The sequence below is a fragment of the Phyllopteryx taeniolatus genome, chromosome 4 (assembly GCF_024500385.1).
Source record: "Phyllopteryx taeniolatus isolate TA_2022b chromosome 4, UOR_Ptae_1.2, whole genome shotgun sequence".
In the NCBI taxonomy this organism is placed as follows: Eukaryota; Metazoa; Chordata; class Actinopteri; order Syngnathiformes; family Syngnathidae; genus Phyllopteryx; species Phyllopteryx taeniolatus.
This window is the reverse complement of record NC_084505.1, coordinates 11,084,515-11,103,493: the sequence shown is the minus strand read 5'-3', so window position 1 is coordinate 11,103,493 and position 18,979 is coordinate 11,084,515. Positions and strand designations below refer to the sequence as shown.

General features: G+C 39.2%; 2 protein-coding genes across 4 annotated transcripts in view; both read left to right on the top strand.

Annotated features, from left to right (window-relative positions):
* rbm20 (RNA binding motif protein 20) overlaps positions 1–878 on the top strand; it is a 38,879-nt gene extending 38,001 nt beyond the window's left edge. For all 3 annotated transcript variants that reach the window (XM_061769414.1, XM_061769416.1, XM_061769415.1), the window contains exon 14: positions 12–878. In XM_061769414.1, the coding sequence (XP_061625398.1) occupies positions 12–74 (63 nt within the window). In that variant the 3' untranslated portion in view covers positions 75–878. The remainder of the gene's footprint in view (positions 1–11) is intronic.
* A 2,249-nt stretch (positions 879–3,127) lies between these two features.
* pdcd4b (programmed cell death 4b) lies at positions 3,128–17,560 on the top strand. The gene is made up of 12 exons (XM_061769413.1): positions 3,128–3,311; positions 3,729–3,824; positions 5,434–5,751; positions 8,313–8,407; positions 9,322–9,435; positions 9,517–9,738; positions 14,558–14,655; positions 16,376–16,490; positions 16,602–16,709; positions 16,778–16,888; positions 16,963–17,102; positions 17,183–17,560. Exons 2-12 carry the CDS (start codon positions 3,782–3,784, stop codon positions 17,238–17,240), a joined length of 1,422 nt encoding a protein of 473 aa, XP_061625397.1. The 5' UTR covers positions 3,128–3,311; positions 3,729–3,781; the 3' UTR covers positions 17,241–17,560.
* The last annotated feature ends 1,419 nt before the right edge of the window (positions 17,561–18,979 follow it).

Here is an 18,979-nt window from a genome sequence, read left to right as displayed (position 1 = left end):
CACTCATGCAGAAATACCTGTCCCAACTGGCACAAGAGACCCTAAACCTTGCTGAATTTTCAACTAGACAGTGATATCTTGTCCTTACAGCAAGTGGAACAAGGCACAAGTGGAATTCATGGCGGCATAACAATATACATACTTGTACTTGTTTTTAGGCAACTGGAATAGTGGTTGCATATTTGGAATAGTTATGCTAATTGCGTTCAATTTTGTACATACTATATAATGTATAGCAAGGGTATTTATTAGTTTTATTCTTGTACTCATGAAGCTATTTGTTATTGAACTTGGATTTTGACAAACTTTACTGTACATTAAGTTCAATTGCTTTCGAGACAAAATCTGACTTCCAGTTTGGTCTTTGAATTGTCCAAATAACAATAATAACTTTTATTATTAAAACAACAAAGTGACTCAAATGATGCCAATGAATGTTTTTCCTCAGTTAAAACTGAGGCAGATTCTCAGGTTAATTATATTTGTTGAGTTTCCAACTCAGTGTGTATTATTTTCAATTTATTGATAACTGGAGTCTTTGTAAAGTTTTCTTTAACTCTGGTCTTGTGTGCACTACAGTTGTCTTTCAGTTACAATTCACTTTATGTGTAAGAACGATACAAAGACTTTGCAAACCATGTCTGCTGTGTATAAATGTCACTAAAAATGTCAGCCCCTCACAGTACTAGCTTTATTAGCTTAACTTAATGCCTCAACATTTTAAATATAGTACATTAAACTGGACCATGTACAGTAGTTAAACTTGCAACATACAGGACTGTTGCTTGTTTCAAAGCCAAATTTATTTGTACACTCCTATGAAACTTAATCCTTGTTTCTCCAATATACTTTTCATTTAAATAAATACTTTACTGAAGTGTTTTTTTCCCCCTAGGATTATAATTTTTCTTAACGTATAAATCAGTTATTTAGTGATTATTAAGATTGGAGCTTTGTATATACATACCTTACGTACGGCATAATAGCATGCGTCATACAGAGAGAAAGTACGTACTGTACATGACGCCATCCATCAGTGCCACCTATTTTTAAAACCGTGCTCATGACTTTGAACAGTATTGTTGTGAACGAGCGCCCCCAAGCGATGTGGCAGAACAGGTAAATGCAGGAAAACAAACTTGAGCTCGACTATCCAAAACTACTGACCATTAGTGGCATATAGTACAATACACGACCGCTTTAAAAGATCGAATTAACCCAACGTTTTCATCAATAAAACAGTGACAGCTACAGCAAACGATCCAAATATTTGTTTGCATTGAAAATAACATTTATATAATCACAATTAACTACAATGCACCTGATGATCACTACAATAAGTACATCTCAAACAAAGCCAGATGTCAACGTGGAGTTAGTTTTGTTTTTTTGTTTTAATAATTTAGTGTTTGAGTTACTTGGTGTCCTCGGTCTGTGGTCCTGACATACACTATACTGCCCAAAAGTATTCGCTCACCTGCCTTGACTCACATATGATCAGAAGTGACATCCCCTTCTTCATCAGTTGGGTTTAATATGACATCGGTCCAGCTTTTTCAGCTATAACTCTTCCAGGAAGGCTTCCCACAAGGTTCTGGAGTGTGTTTATGGGAATTTTCGACCATTCTTCCAGAAGTGCCTTTGTGAGGTCACACACTGATGTTGGGCGAGAAGGCCTGGCTCTCACTTTTTGCCAAAGGACTTCTATCAGGTTGGTGTCAGGACTGTGCAGGCCAGTGAAGTTCATCCACACCAGACTCTTTCATCCATGTCTTATGGACCTTGATTTGTGCATTGGTGGACAGTCAAGTTGGAACAGGAAAGTTGGGAGCAATGAATTGTCCAAAAGCTATTTATGTTGAATCCTTCAGCGTTCCTTTTACTTTGGACAATTCCGTGCTCCCAACTTCGTGTTAACACTTCTTCCATTTCGAACATGTCCTGACCTCAACCCAACAGAACACCTTTGGGATGAATTTGAGCAGAGACCAAGAGCCAGCCCTTCTCGCCCAACATCAGTGTGTGACCTCTCAAATCTTCTTCTGGAAGAATGGTCAAAAATTCTCATAAACACACTCCTAAACCTTGTGGACAGCCTTCCCAGAAGAGTTGAAGCTGTTACAGCTGCATAGGGTCGACCAACGTCATATTGAACCCTATCGATTAAGAATGAGATGTCACTTAAGTTCATATGTGAGTCAAGGCAGGTGAGTGAATACTTCTGGCCATATAGTGAACAACGTATCGAGGTTAAAAACACATTATACAAGAAGGCACACTAAGTTACCGTCGTACTTGCTGTATTTATTTGATTTTTTTCTGCTTGCGGACTATGATGGCTTTACTACTGCATTAGTGTTAGGAAGATAGTCTGGCGTGTTCCGAATTACGTAGACATTCGGGCTGCGTTCATGCCGTAGGAACGAACTTCATCATAAACCAATACTGTATGCAATACAGTATATATCAGGTAATCATCTTATGAATTATATATGACAGGGGTCACCAACCTTTTTGACACTGAGCTACTTCATTGGTACTGATTGATGCGAAGTGATGTATCAGTTTGATACACACTTCTGAAATAACAGATTTGCTCAAATTACCTTTATTTGTATGCTGTAATTGTAATATTCATATTGTCCAAACTTTTTCCTGTGAGGGCCACATATTGGAAAATTGAAGGATGCAAATGAAATTATTTGCCTTTAATTTATTAAACGTGGTAAAACCAATCTACCAAGCAATTACATATTGTTTATAAATTGTGAGTTAATTTAAAAAATACAACATAGCTTTCTGCTAAAAGTGATTGTAATGAAGAGAAAGTTTGTCACTATTTTAGTTGTAGTTTCTTTGCATCGTTACATATCGTTAGCCTGATAGCATAACAGCCTGAGTTGTTTTTAACTTACTAACACATTATCAATTTAAAAAAAAAAAAAAAAGCTTACTTGCTAGAAATTGTGTTTGCAGATTCTCAGTCATCCAGATCATGGTCATCCGCAAAGGCAACCAGATTCGTTGTTTGTTTGATTTGTTGTTTTTTATTGTTAATGTTACTATTACAATGTTAATTGTTGATGTGGGCCATGTCAAATGTTATTAACTAGACGAAGAAAAAAATGGCATTAAGTAAAACCCATATTGTTGCATTACCATTGGCTGAGGTGTTTTAAAACCCCCGCCTCCATCGGCCAATCAGAGAGCAAAACAAAGGGCTACGTGGTGGAGTTGCTGGGCAGACAAAACGCAGACGTAGTTCAAGTCAGAACAGAGCTTGAACACAGCAGACGACCACTGATTCATTTGTGAGTTATCGAGAAAATTTACACGCCATAACGCGTTAAAAAAAGCATGTTTTAATGCATTGTTAGGAATAATTTTTAAAAGTCAGTACATTATATGGACTGACAGACGCGTTAGTTGGTAATTTAATAACGTTAACATTCCTCGTCATTTTAAACGACGTGTCTGCTGTACAGGCGGCAAGCTGCACATTTACGTATCTAGCATTCGTATTATTGCTTTAGCTTTGGTCAATATAGTGTTTCTATTTCTCCCCCTTGTCAGTGAACAGTCAGTCATGCTATGCTACTGCTAGCCATTGTTGATCAACAGTGGGACTTTGAATGAAGGAAACAGTGGGGGTGGGCCTCTGTTGCGTTGGTTCGTGTCCGTGCATGTTTTTTCGTCTAATGCCTACATTCTGCTCTTGGACATTACAGGTTTCCACTAAATCTTCTTTTGCCGTTGCAACATCTAGTTCCTGTTGTCGGACATGGCAGCTGACTGCGAGGCCTGGCTCAACTCGAACCCCGTCGGTGAGTGTGAACCATTCCGAGCCATTTTAAGTGCATCATCAGCTGTGTCTAATGGGGGGCACGGGTTGAGTGGAAGTGGTCCACTTAATTTTCATTTCTTGCAGAATTAATCATTTATATATATATACATTCCAAGAGCTTCTTCCCTCTTGCAATCAACTTCTTAAACAGCTAACCTATAATTCCATTACAACAAGCTGGCAATTTTTTGACTTGAGTTCGTTGTCACATTTCTGTGGGGCCAATTATGTATTACTCGTGCACTCACTGTAGTTGTTTCGCCATGCTGCACTATTTGCATATACTGGCCACTCATGCCAGAGTAGCATCTGCACCATTTGCACACTGATTGAGGAGTATCTGTAACATTTGCACAACCAACATTGTCCCAGATTATCGCACTACTCGTCACTTTAAACCGCTTACACTCCTTGAAGTCTCAGCGCCCTTTGCACAATGGTCATTGCACCGGACTATTGCGATATTAGTCATTCGAACTGCTCTAAGTGCGAGAGGACTCTGCATCTTTTTGCACAATTGTTTTTTGTTTTTTGTCAATGTCTTTATGTCTCCAAAGTGTTCTGTAAATTGACTGTCTGTTGTACTAGAGCGGCTCCAACTACCGGAGACAAATTCCTTGTGTTTTGGACATACTTGGAAAATAAAGATGATTCTGATTATACAAACAGATACAATGATCATAATGCTGGGTTTGGCATGTCTTTTTTTTTTTTTTTTTTTTTTTTTTTTTTTTATAAACCTAATTTCTTAAGTTGCTGTTCAATTGACACCTGTGCAGGACGTGTCACTGGACTGTAGTTCTGTTTTTGTTTTTTTAAATAAACGTCACTCATATAATTGTATGTTGTAATCTTAATCATTACATAGTCAAATATGAAATGCTATGTAACAAATGGATTAAACATAGAAAGATGTCATGTCAGCCACACTGGCCTAGTGGTTAGCACGTCTGTTTCACAGTTGTGAGGTTCGAGATTCAAACCCTCCCTTCCTGTGTGGAGTTTACATGTTCTCCCTGTGCTTGCTTGGGTTTTCTCCGGGTACCCCCACCCCCCCCCCCCCCTCATTCCAAAAAGATTCATGTTTGTCAAATTTTTTTTGTTTTGACCCATCAGGAGTCTCCACAGCGATCCAATTGCATGCTTTGTTTGGGACCGTTTTTACAGCAGTTGGCCTTCCTGACACAACTGTCCTATTTTATATGTATTGGGGCTAGGGGTATTGGGGCACTGGCCACATCTAACACACACACAGCTTGTACTACTACACTACCGGTACAATCATGTAATTGAAGTTGGGTTAATTGAAGATTCTAAATTGAACATTGGTGAGAATGTGAATGGTTGTTTGTCCTCATGTGTCCTGCAATTGACTTCTTACCCAAAGTCAGCAGGGATAGGCTTACCCAAAACCCTAATGAGGACATATGGTGTAAAAAATGGATGGATGATGACATGGTCTTCTTTAAACCACGATGTCGTTGAGACTGAACCAGCAGCGTCTCCACTGGTTGACACCAAGTAGAACACTCTTATTTTTACCTCGATTGTTTCATGTCGTATTTAATCAAATTTTTTTAACTCAACAGAGGCCGACAATGTGAGTGACTCCTTTTTGTCTGAAGATGAAAGCAATGGTCGAGCGCTCATCGTCAACAAAAACATCAACAACGAGATCAATGGCAACTGGCTGTTGTCGTCAAGCAGCAGCATCCACGAGGCACGTCTCAAGGCCAAGGCCAAGCGGAGGCTCAGAAAGAATTCATCCAGGGATTCTGGCAGGGGGGACTCCCTTAGTGATAATGGCGATCTGGTCAGGGGGACAGCGGTGGCCCCCACCAGCCCCAAGAGCAAGCTGCTGGACAGAAGGTCCAGACTGGGCAAAGGCAGAGGTCTGCCAAAGAAAGGTAAGACAAAATGTTAAATAATAAGTGACAACAATAACTATTCAATATGCCAGGAAACATTTGTGGTCAATGGTTGTTGTCGCCTGAGGGAACATAAACTGGTTATCCTCCAAACAAATAGTGAAGTTGCTTTGAATATTTAATGTGACATAAGTGTCTCATGTTTTAAACAAGGTATTGTGATGTCTTTTTGCATGCAAAAAATGTTTCCCAAGTTAACCACTTTATATGAAGACACAACTCAACAAAACACTCGTTTTTGAGCTGAATGACAAAGTTATAAATTCATGTTGCAGATGCTCCTTAGGCATCTCACTTTTTAAGGGTGTAGAAAGAAGTGTGAAAAGAAGTTAACTGCAAACCAAATAGACATCAATAATGATAGACTCTCTCAACTTTGATAAGTGATGACACATGGTCACACGACAAAACTATTACTAATATTACACTGGTGTAGTGTTACCATAATTTCTCATGTATAATGTGCATTTCCCCCCCCCCCCCAAAATTGTCAAAGGTCATTAGTGCGCATTATACATGGATATAGGGGCAAATGAAAAAAACTTTCACATTTTATAAGTGTATGCCGCCATCTAGTGATTACGAAAAAGCTGTACACTTTCATTCCAAAATGCCAGTGCCACCTAGAGGTTATAAAAAGGTGTACACTTTCATTGTAATATGCCACCGCCACCTAGTGGTTATTAAAAGGGTGTAGCCATTAATTTCTTTATGGTTATGTTTTGTTTCATGATAATGCTTTCCTGAAATGCTTGACCTTTTAATTTGAAAACCATTAAAATAAAATTACAGGTGTTTCCCCTGGTCCTTCATGCTTTCTTTAAAGAATTGTACACATCTTACAAATTCTGACAGGGTATTCAAACAGGAGCGCAACTGTATATGTTCTCATTTACTAAATAAAAGTAGGGCTGTGAATTTCAAAATAAGAGCAGGTAAATAAGAAAAAGTATGTTCAAATGAAGTGATTAACTTCAGAATAATTATTTGAAAAAAAAAACTAACAAAATACAGATAATAGTTCATGTTTTGATCACATGGGTAGAAGCAAAATCATGCATTGTAAAAATGCATTATACATAGGTAGACGGGTTTTCCAGAATTTTGAGGTCAACTATGGGGGTGTGTGTTATACACGAAATTACAGTACTGCTTTAGATATATATTTTTTCAGTTTCACATTACATACAGAAGTTCTGGGGAATTTACAAAAAAAAACAAGAAAAAAAAGTCTTAACTGCAGCAGCAGTGGCTAGCACTTCTCCCTCAAATTTCTGAAGCTCTGGCTTTGAATCCCAAGTTCATGTCCATATGTTGAGTTTGCATGCTCTCCTCATGCTTGCATGGGTTTTGTCCAGGTGCTCCTGCTTCCTCCCACATTCCAAAAATATGCATATTTGGTTCATTGAAGACTCAAAAATCTCTATAGGTGTGAATGTGACTGAGTGATTTTTTTGTTTTGTCTATAAAGTATATGCCCTGTGATTGGCTGGCAACCATAATAAGGACAAGCACTATAGAAAATGGATGGAAGAATAATACACATGAAACGCGTATCAGCAAGTTAGTGAAACAAAATCTGAGTCACACACCACTACTTCACATTCTTTTCACCTTCATCTCATAATCTAGTTGAGGCTGCTCCTCCTGGAATTTGGAGAAAAGCTGAAGTGAGATGTGCAATCTTAGAGGGATCTTTTTTCTTCCCACAAACCTTAGAGTAAATATCAATAAACATACTCAGGGTTTTTCCTGTAATTGCATATCATTAATGTTCCTGCTAGTTTGAATAAAAGACCATTTCTCTCTGCACTGAATTGATAACAAATTCAACTTTTGAAGTGATAGACTAGCTAGCCATACTTGGAATTTTGAGGTCTGCGCTCTCCTGCTTTAACAGTTTAAATGCAATAAAGTTCACGCACACACACGGACGGAGTCAAACCTGCTCACATAACCAGCTGGGCTAAATATAGCGAGATGTCCGTTAGAGCTTGGCACACAAGCTGCTTTGCTAAATGTATTTGCAAAGTGTCCACAATCTGTTGGTGCATGTACACATTCTCCACAACACCATATGGACCAAAGAACTGGTGTAGAGCAGACCCCTTCACAGTAAGGGTGTGGGTGGTCTTGCAAATGGGATTTATCTGGAACTGGTCCTGTTCTTGAGCCTGGGTGGCTCACAAGCAAATCTTTTTCATCTGAAGTGTAAGAAAAACTTTGTTGATCTTAAAGATGGTCTGGATTTAAATCAGCATAATGTGTCTCTTCATCACAGTGCTTTGTTACATGACATCATCCCATATAACAGTTTTTATGTTTGTAGTAAAAGTATTCTTAGGTTTTTTTTTTTCTTCCAGGGACCATTACAGACACTTCATGTACAGTCACCCAAATCCAGTCACACTCTCCTACTTTTTTCCCTTTTACAATTACATCTCGTGTCTACAAACCACTACACGTGGGCATATAAATCATTATACCATTTTACATCATTGGCTTTGATTTCAGGCATTGTGCTTAAATTTTGTCCATAGGTGGGGCTGGAGGCAAAGGTGTGTGGGGCAGATCTGGTGAAGTGTATGAACCAGAGCAAGTCGATGAGAAAGATCCAAACTATGATGAAGCTCAGGTACTGCCTACACAGTTGATCTCAAGTGGTGTGGAAAAAGTGTTCCACTTACTGATTTTTTAAAAATTGTATTTATTTATTTATTTTTGCATGTTTTTCACACTTAAATGTTTCCCATCATTGAACACATTTAAATATTAGTCAAAGACAACACGAATTGCAGTTATTATATGGTTTTTATTATTAAGGGGAAGAAAATCAAAACCTACATGACCATATATGAAAAAGTGATTGCCCCCTAAACCCAATAACTGGTTGGGCCACCCTTGGCAGCAACAACTGCTGTCAAGCGTTTGCGATAACTTGCAATGAGTCTCTTACAGCGCTGTGGAGGAATTTTGGCCCACTAATCTTTGCAGAATATTTGTAATTCAGCTACATTGGAGCTACGTTTTCAAACTGGATCATGTAGGTTTAAATTTTTTTCCCCTTCATAATAATGATCTTAATTTAAAAACAGTTTTTTTTTGTTTACTTCTCCTGTCTTTGACTAATTTAAATTTGTTCGGTGATGGGAAACATTTAAGTGTGGAAAAACATGCAACCTGTGTCTGATTAATTACACATTCAATGATGTTTATTAATCCTTAATAGTAATGATGCATGAATGACTGCCTATGTGTCAATCACAACTGACCATTGTCTTTATTAAAGCTGAATTTTTCAGACAGCTCTTATATGGTACCCTTATTAGATTGTGTACCTAATCTGTACAACACTTTTGCTGTGATATTATGTTGTAACACAAATATTTATTTAACCTTTATTCATCCAGGTAAAACAATTCTGAACAGATTCTTATTTGCAATGCTGACCTGGCTGCAGACAGCAGAGTAAATCAAAGCAAAATAAAAGCAAATGTCATAAAAAGGTCCAAATATGTTGTGAGCATGGGCTCTGGAATGTTTTGCCAGGAAAACTGCGTGTATGAGACTGTGGTCCCTCCGCTGGATGAGAAGGACTTTGAGAAGACTGTCACGCCCATCGTGCAGGAGTACTTTGAACATGGAGACAAAAATGAAGTGGTGGTAAGCATGAGGAGCACCATCTTTGAATAAGTATAAAGACATGAGCTAACAGTTGGTGTTTACATCTCCCTCCTCATGTAGGAGCTGCTAGCAGATCTTAACCTGGGGCCCATGAGAAGCGAAGTGCCCTCGCTGGCTGTGTCGTTGGCCCTGGAGGCCAAGGCCAGCCAGCGGGAGCTGACCTCCAGGCTGCTGGCTGATCTTTGTGGGCCCGTCTTATTACGCAGTGATTTGGAGAAGTCCTTTGATAAACTCCTCCGAGAGCTTCCAGATCTGGTGCTGGACACACCTGGAGCCCCACAGGTGAGTGTTTCTGTCATTTAACCTCCTTTACAATATTCTGGTGTCAGTGCTGGTTTGTTTCAACTTGTGCATCTCCACTGTTTGGCTTCACGCTGGCAGAGAGCCAACCCAGAGCCACGTCACCAATAGTGTATAACATCTGCACGTCATACTATGCGTGTCTATTTAGGACGTAATAAGAACATTTACTCTGAACCAGTACAAAGTTAGTGCTAGGGGCAAGTATTTTTGTGAGCTCCACGTGGCTGATTTCACGGTAAAATAAACTAACAACCGGCGATAATTTTAGCTCTAGTTCTGACTTAGCAGTGGCACCAGCTCATGGGAAACGGGTTATAGTGACGTATCTAAAACCTTCATTCATTGATGGATTTAGGGTTTTCAATTTAAAAATGCAAACCCATATAGTAAACATTTACATTTGTCACTAAATCGTACTTGGACTAAAAAAGGTGAACACACAGTAATCTGTACTGTGATGGTGCTTATACAGTAAATAATGTAAATGGAATTTATTACAGGCTCAAACAGTCACCATCATAAAACCTTTATTAATGGAACAGGTAATTTTTCTAGTAACATTTGAACCCCGCTTCTTGCGGGGGATAGGGGAGAGGAAAAAAATAAATTAAAATATATATATATATATATATATATATATATATAAGAAAAAAATTGGGGGGGAAATCCGCAAATAGGTGAAACTCCAGGTGCCGAATCACAAATATGCGGGGGTCCACTGTAAAGCTAAAAGCAAAACTACTCATTCTTGATGGACTCGAAATTGAGAGGGAAAAGAAAGCTTCTGTTCATTTTCATGCTAGTCATGAGCTATTATGCTATGCTAATTTAAGATTCAAATTAAATTTGCCTCATTTCTTTGCTTTTTTGTTTTGGCCTCCAACTTGAGCCAGGCTCATCTCCACCTGCACCTAATGCCTGCTTCAAGCTGTGCCACATGAATACCATCCGCCTCTTTAAGCGCTCTCATTCTGGAAAAGAATTGACTAAAATCATTGTCTCACTTCATTTTTCACAATTACCAACTTCAAAGGCTAATCCCAAATGCATCCTCCAGGAAAATATTAAGTACATATTTTTTTGTTTTTATTGGCCATTTCTGAATTTGAAGTTAGTTCATTCTGTGTTGTGACACAATCCCTAACACTGCGCCGTCGGTTAATACATTTAACATTAACATCCGTAAACTAATTAGATAATTGTAGCCGCGTTTCCTAATTAATATAAGATGTACTAGCAGATCAGCTCTTGTCGCCGATGTTACATGTTCTTCGCAGTTCCGCTGGGACCACAACCAGGACCAGGACCCGCAGCACCTCAACGTGAAGATACAAAAGACCAGTGCAACAAATACAACACTGGCTGATCTGATGAGCAAAAATGTTGCTTAAACATAAGAGTACCAATAGAGGATGTCCGCTTCAGAGGTTGGTAGAGTAGCCAAATATTGTACTCAAGTAAGAGTACTGTTACTTAAAAATAATGTGAAAGTAAAAAGTAGTCCTCCAAAAACTTGAGTAAAAAGTACACAGTAAAATAATTACTCAAGTACTGAGTAAAGAGTAACTTCTGATTTTTAATTTTTTTTGTATTATTTTTTTTAACCACAGCATAAACATCAATTAAAAAAATTAAAATGTACAAATTCTGATGCTGGTGTGTGTGAAAACATCTGCAATTTACTGCACGGTGTTTTCTAAAGATATAAGTGCCCTGAAATATCCACGTTTGGGCATACAGTGCCAAACAAATACTACAATACATGAAAGCTGTTGTTTTTGTTCGTCTAAATGTAAACAAGAGTAGCGCGCCGTTGCCTTCATGGTAATAACGACTTTCCCCAACACGGTCGCCATGTAGGCACGTCGATCAGCCAGGCTGGCTTATCTAGTGCTATACCTATGCCCGGGAAGCCCAATGGAAGACGTTGTGTGAGGTCATGTGACTTTCTTTTGTCGTTTGATTGGCGAACGAGACTTAAACGTCACGAGCGCTTTCAACTGGATTGGCGCAAACAGCGCCCGATGCGGGAGTCGAAGTCGTAGTCTTGCGCATGAAATAATTGGTAAAAAAGCAAAAAGTGATAAATAAAAGTAGCGAGAGACATTTAGATCGTTGTTGCGGAGTAAAAGTACCGTTAGTTCTTAACAGCAGAAGCGGCGAAATTGTCAGCAGAAGCGGCGAAAGTGTTTTTTCTGGTCTCGTCAACTCCTCTGATAGGCGGAACCTCAGGCCAATGCGCTCCCATATTAGTCCGCCGCGGAGTAACAGTTCCATCTGTGTGTGGATGTGTGGAATGGATCTAGCTGCCATCGTTAAAAGAAGTACGAAACAGCCTGTGATGACGCCCACCCCCCCACCCCTTGGAAAAACTAATTGGATCTATATGATTCACGTAAATTACCTATTTTGACTTCAAAACGGCGAATTTGGCCGAAAGGCGAATTATTTGCATGTATGAGTTAATCCTCCAGGCGTTTTCTTTGTTTGACTTCTGAGGCATCCAGAATAATAACACTTTTGTGGGATTCGATTTTGGAGGTTCCACACAGTATTTGACTGGAGCAAATATCATATTCAAATCCTTGCAGCGTAAGTGAGTAATGCTAGGTCATATTTTTTTATTGTATTATTTTTTATTATTATTATTTAGTCTTATATTTCAAACATTTTGTTCTTGCATATTGTTAAGAAGTGTGTGTGCATGTCCTTTCAGATGAGATCTGTGGCCACTGTCTGGCTGTGCAGTAAAAATGCAAACTCAGCAGAGCACTCAATTAGTGGCCCTCACCCCATTACTCCTCCCTCTCTGTCTTAGTTGGTCTCACTGGTTCTTTCTCACAGATCTGTGTGTGTTTATAGCCTCCCTCTGTATCCCTCTGGCTTTCTGAAATTCTCGCATGCACGCACACACGCACGCGTTGCCTTTTGTTCTTCTTGCAGCAGCCAGTCAAGCCAGCACCATATGGAGAGTGTACTGCCTCTCTTCTGTACAGGAACAATAGTCACTGTGCTGAGTGCATGCTTTGTGGATGCCAGAGCAACAAAGCCAGCTTTTTCGATGACTGAAAATCACACGCCTACACAACTGTAAACAAGCACACACACACACACGCCTATGACACCATTCTTATGTTGTGTGTTATGGGGGTGTTTTGCCACTAGTAGAAACTGCATGACATTTCAGTTCTCTCTTAGAACATCCATCTATTTTCTATAGCGCTTGCCCTCATTAGAGTTGCAGGTGTGCTGGAGCCTACCTCAGCAGACTTTGGGCGAGAGGTGACTCCCTGGACTGGTCGCCAGCCAAACGCAGGGCACATATATACCAAAAACTATTTACATTTTATTCACACCAATGTACAATTAAAGTCTTCAATGCATGCATTTGGGGTTACGTGCAAGTTTTGGGAAAGTTTCGGGTAACCGGAGTACCCAGTAATTACCCATCAAGCACAGAGAGAACATGCAAACTTCACACAAGAAGCCTTGAGCTCAGATTCAAACCGTGAACCTCAGAACTGTGAGTCAGAACGCTAACCCATTTATGACTTGAAATACCATTATACAAAAACTGAGGACAATGCTGGTTAATATGTCACAGCATATGGAAATCTCCAGATACAGATGCGTAGATAAAGATAGATAGAGGACACATTGCATCATTTTAATGCTCATCTCAAAAAAGGCACAGTAACTTGCACATTTCTGAGTCATCCACAAATCAGGAACATGACATTATCTCATTATCTGAACCTTGATTTTATTGAACGCAACTTATCACTCAGCAGCCTAACATGGACACATAATAAAATGGCTCCCCGTGTAGTCTTTAAACATGAAAGAAATGATGCTCATAAAAGACGACAACCTCAGGTGTTCTTACTGCATTATTAAGAATCCCAATGTTCTAGGCACGACACACCCCACTGCAACGTGATTGGCTCACGCATTGCGGGAAAGGCAGGTTACGCAGATGTAATGAGATGACCATTCCAAATATGTGTCACATTTGTACAAAATAAAAACAAAGAAGTTTATGTATGGGATCATTATTGTGGCAAAACCATTTGGAAATGCGTAACCAGAGTCTCAAATGCGTAGCCGGATTCACAATCTGTGAAATAAATTTGCAAATGCATATGTTGATCTCAAAATGTGTGACATGTAAATATCGGGCCTCTAGATGGGATGTGACCGATGGCATCTGGAGCTGTCTATGTCGTCAAGGCCCAGTCAGCAGTGGGCAATGTTTTTGGTGCTTGCGTCCCCAGGTGGTATGATATGGAGGGACACACAAGTCCCCACGCGCATTTGCGAATCACTGCAAGCATTTGTGGATCATCTGCGGCAAGAGTAGCAAACGTCACGTGTAAGATCACATTCAATCTAGAGGCCCAATATTTATAGATCACACATTTACAGATCAACCTACACATTGGGAAATGTATTTCACAGATATGTGAATCTGGGTATGCGTTTGTGGCTCGGGTTACGCATTTGCAAATGGATTTGCAAAATTGGCCCCATAGTGCTTTGGTTTAAGCCTAGGGTTGGGGTTAAGGTGGTTTAGGATTCATAACAACGCTGCCACAATGAAGTCACATACTTTCAGGGGCGTGTCATGCCTAGAACACAAGTATGATTCCTAATAATGCATTCTAACTGTTGTTTCATTCCAACGCTCTCCCTAAAGTTGCATCATTCTCATACGTTAAGGAAGCCATGTAAGTGGTGATAATTAATGCCTCTATGAAAATTGTGTTATTGTAAACATGTTCTTTTTCTTGTTCCCTAGCTAATGGGCCAATTCATCGCACGTGCTGTCTGTGACAAAATATTGTCCAAGAGCTACATTGAGGGCTACAAAGGCCGAGTTGGCTGTGAATACACAAGGTATGCGATTAAAACTATGCAGTATGCTTCGTCAAAAATTGTACGAGTAGCATACTGTTAATAATATGACTCAAGTAATAGTAAATAGTAGTCCTCCAAATAACTACTTCATTAAAAGTAAGTACTCAAGTTGGGGGGGGGGGGGGGGGGACAAAACTACCAAGTACTGAGTAACTGGTGGGTAATGTCTGATATATTTATTTAATCAGCAAGAATGTCAAAATATAACTTCAGATATTGTCCAACAATACCGGAAATCTTTGTAAAACATAAATTAAGTTCAGGACCAAGAAATGGTCTTAAATTATTTTTTTTAGGCAATATGCTCACCAGGCAGACATTACGTAGAAGAACGCTGTGTGTTTTCTCAAGTTTAAAGTGGAGTTCTTGTAGCCTGAAATGTGAACATTTTTAGGCAGCCACAGATGAGAACACATGACAAATGTTCTTTTTTGTTATCTAAGGAAAATAGACTGATTGAGGTATTGTGCCTTGCAAGTCGCATGGCGTTGTTTCTGGCATGCTTCACATAAATTTCTCACTTTGAAAACTTTCCTCATAAAACTCTGTGGGGCCTTTGTCTGCAATACTGCTTGGCTTGTTTGATTGGTGAAAAGGAGTCATACGTCGCTAGTGGTTACTTTGGATTGATAGAGACAAATAAAAATAGTGAAAGGGAGGTATCTCAATCTTCCTAACAAAAATACACAGGCAAAAGTACAAAGGATGTTGCATTACCAGCTCTTCCAGCTCCTTCCCTCAGGTAGGCGCTACCGATCAATGCAAACTAGAACTAGCAGACATTCCAACAGCTTCTTCCCTCTTGCAATCAACTTCTTAAACACCTAACCTACAATTCCATTACAATATGCTGCCAATTTTTTGACTTGTTTGTTGTCACATTTCTGTGGGGCCAATTATACATTACTTTTGCACTCATTGTAGTAGTCTCGCCACGCTGCACTATTTGCATGTCTGTTGTTGACCAATACTGGCCACTCATGCTAGAGTAGCATCTGCTCCATTTGCACACTGATTGAGGAGTATCTGCAACATTTGCACAATCAACATTGTCCTAGATTATCGCACTACTCGCTTGAAGTCTCGGCGCACTTTGCACAATGGTCATTGCACCGGACTATTGCAATATTAGTATTTCGAACTGCTCTAAGTGCTAGAGGACTCTGCATCTTTTTGCACAATTGTCAAAAAAATAATAATAAATTTACCGGCATTACCAGATAACTAGAAACCCTTTATTGTTCAGTGACAGTTTTTTGTCAATGTCTTTGTCTCAAAAGTGTTCTCTGTCAATTGACTGTCTGTTGTCGTACTAGAGCGGCTCCAACTACCCGAGACAAATTTCTTGTTTTTTGGACATGCTTGGCAAATAAAGATGATTCTGATTCTCATTAAAATTAGTCTGACAAGTACAATTTATCCAAAAAGTTACTTAAATGTAATAGGGTAAATGTAGTAGTGCGTTACTACCATCCCTGTGCTTCCAGTAATTTTAAGACAATATTATTGTTTGTAGTTTTCAGTGGTGTTGAACTACACTGTGTCAGAGATTTTTGTAGTATTTTGTTTAGCTTTTCTCTCACTGATGTCAATCAAAACTGGGCATTATTCTTGTTTTTTTTTATAGCGCTCTTGTGTTGGATTGTGGAACTGAACCTAATGTTGTTACTTGAGTACACAAGAATCATTGATCTTGCAGGGCAGCCCTAGACCGGGCGGCTGTGCTATTGAAGATGAGTAAGGGTGGGGTTCGTGTAGACAACCAATGGAGCACAGGCGGGGGACAGAGACCTGTCACACAGCTCGTCAAAGAGGTAAAACCCTTCCTCAGATCATTGCATCGTCACTTTAAGCCCTTTGCTGTTGACATTTAATGGCTAGAAGACCATTGTTGCAGGTAAAACAGAAACATTTTATTTTGTTAGATGAACCTGCTGCTTAAGGAATACATCCTATCTGGAGACAGCAAGGAGGCTGAGAGGTGTCTAAGAGATTTGGAGGTTCCTCATTTTCACCATGAGTTTGTCTATGAGGTAAGTCAGTCTGCATGTGCAGTCAGCTACCAACAGACCTGGCTCAGTATTTGACTTATTTCTTTAAGGCTATAGTAATGGTACTGGAGTCCAAGGGAGAGAAGACATTCAAAATGGTTCTGCAGCTTCTTAAGTCACTCTCTGTGTCCTCCATCATCACTGTGGACCAAATGAGAAGGGTAAGATGCCACCTGTTTCAGATATGTAATGTACATCGTTTTACTCATCGTTTGTTTGTTTTTTTTCCCCTTAGGGCTATGAAAGAGTTTATATGGACATTGCTGAAATTAACATTGATGTTCCTCGTGCGTACTTCATCCTTGAGCAGTTTGTTGAAAAGAGCTTTAATATGGGAATCATTGATGTAAAGTTAAGAGATCTTTGCCCCTGTAGGTAAGTGCACACTCCTTTGCCAAATTATTAAAACATAAACATATACACAACTTCTGAATAATGTTTCTTTCTCCTGTCAGGGGTCGCAAGAGATTTGTCAGCGAGGGAGACGGGGGTCTCATCAAAACTGAAAGCTAAAGAGAAGCGCTTTTAACGCTCCAGTACTTTTTTTACTTGCATTTTTCCTAACTAGTAGTGGAAAAAAATGCACTTTTGAAACTGAAGTTCTTTAGATGGTTTCCTCCCTTGTTTAAGCATAAACAATAACATAAGCTAACTCAGAAAGTGCCATACCTCTGTGTCAGTCATTCCATGCTATGATGAACAGTATTCGATGGAGTTCACTGCCACACCTTTTGTGTGTTCTAGGAGGCAGCTGTTTGTACATGCGACTGCTTTGTTTCAAGAGCTTTATAATATGTACGGAAAATAAAGGAGACTATGTTTGTTATATGCAATACTGCCTCCCCCCCTTACTGGCTGCTCTTTCTATGCTGTGTGAGTCATTTGCTTTTATTATTGGTCAATTCAGGTTCCAAGAAGTGCCGTTAAGAGTTTATTTTTATATCAATTGCATACTGTATATGTGATTTACCATGCATTTCTCCGTTTGTTCATTTAAACAATAATCACTTTTTTCTTTGTTACAATATCATGAATGTCAACATATCAAATATTCAGAGCTGAAGACACACTCAAGTTATAAATAACACTAAAAACACAAGATATTGTTGCAAATAACATTACATTTGTCATCCTCCCTCCAATCCATCCAATACTCAAGAAAGCATTCAAAATGGTATTTCATTGCTGGTTGGTTCGTACCTAACAAGTGTGATTCCTGTTAAATTTAAAGGTCTCTGATGGAGAGAATCAGCCACAGCTGTCTATTGCTACTACTCCTTTATGGTATGTTCTTGTTGTTTGACAGCATCCTGAGCCTCCATCTGCATCTTCTCCAGCTTCTCAAGTGTGACTGACTTGAGTGGGAGCAGTTTGGGCTTACATAGAACCATGGTAGGGACATCTTCCATGGAAAGCTGCCCTGTGATGACAAAATCAGCCAGCAACATGTACAGCAAATTCATCATTTGTAGTGTCATTGTTGCCCTTTACTGTGAATCAAATTTCTTCCAGTGTCACTACATTTACCTAACTTTTTTTTATTTTTTATTTGCATATACAATCTTCTCAGTCATGTTAGTGTGAACCAAATGTGTGTGTATCGTAAATCTTAAATGCAGATATACAAACCTTGTTTCGGCAGAACTTCTCTGAACACGGGTTTCACCTCTGGCATTGTGTCCTCTTGTGTGACCCATTGATGATAAGGGGGGGAAAAAAAGAAAAAAAAAGAACATTTGCAATAGTCAACAGCGCACGCTCTCTATGACCCAATAGGCACAACAAACTACAGCCACAATAATATTGTTAATCTAAAAGAATCAATCATCAGTCTGTGAATTAGTCTGTGTACCAGTGGGGTTTTAAGTCCTCCATATCGTGATATAAAACAAAATATTATATACACGTTACATAAGTAGGGAAAACTAGATAAGTTGTGATGTGATTAATTCAATGGGAAAAGGACGTGTTCAAAAACTGATGTGAATGCTAAAATTACAACGATGGAACTGTTCTATGAAGTGCCTTCATTTATCTTGTTCACACGGCTATTGTGACGTGACGTGCCATGCACGACACTTAAACTGAATTTGGTCTTAAATAATAGTTGAATGATTTTACGGAGAAGTTACAAGTGGACTGTAATCGGAAAATGCATAGCATTTAGCTAGCCGCGTTGACGCTAGGTTTAGCATCTAGCTAGACCATCTACGTAAACACTGCTTCATGTGTAACGTGCTCACATTTAGGTT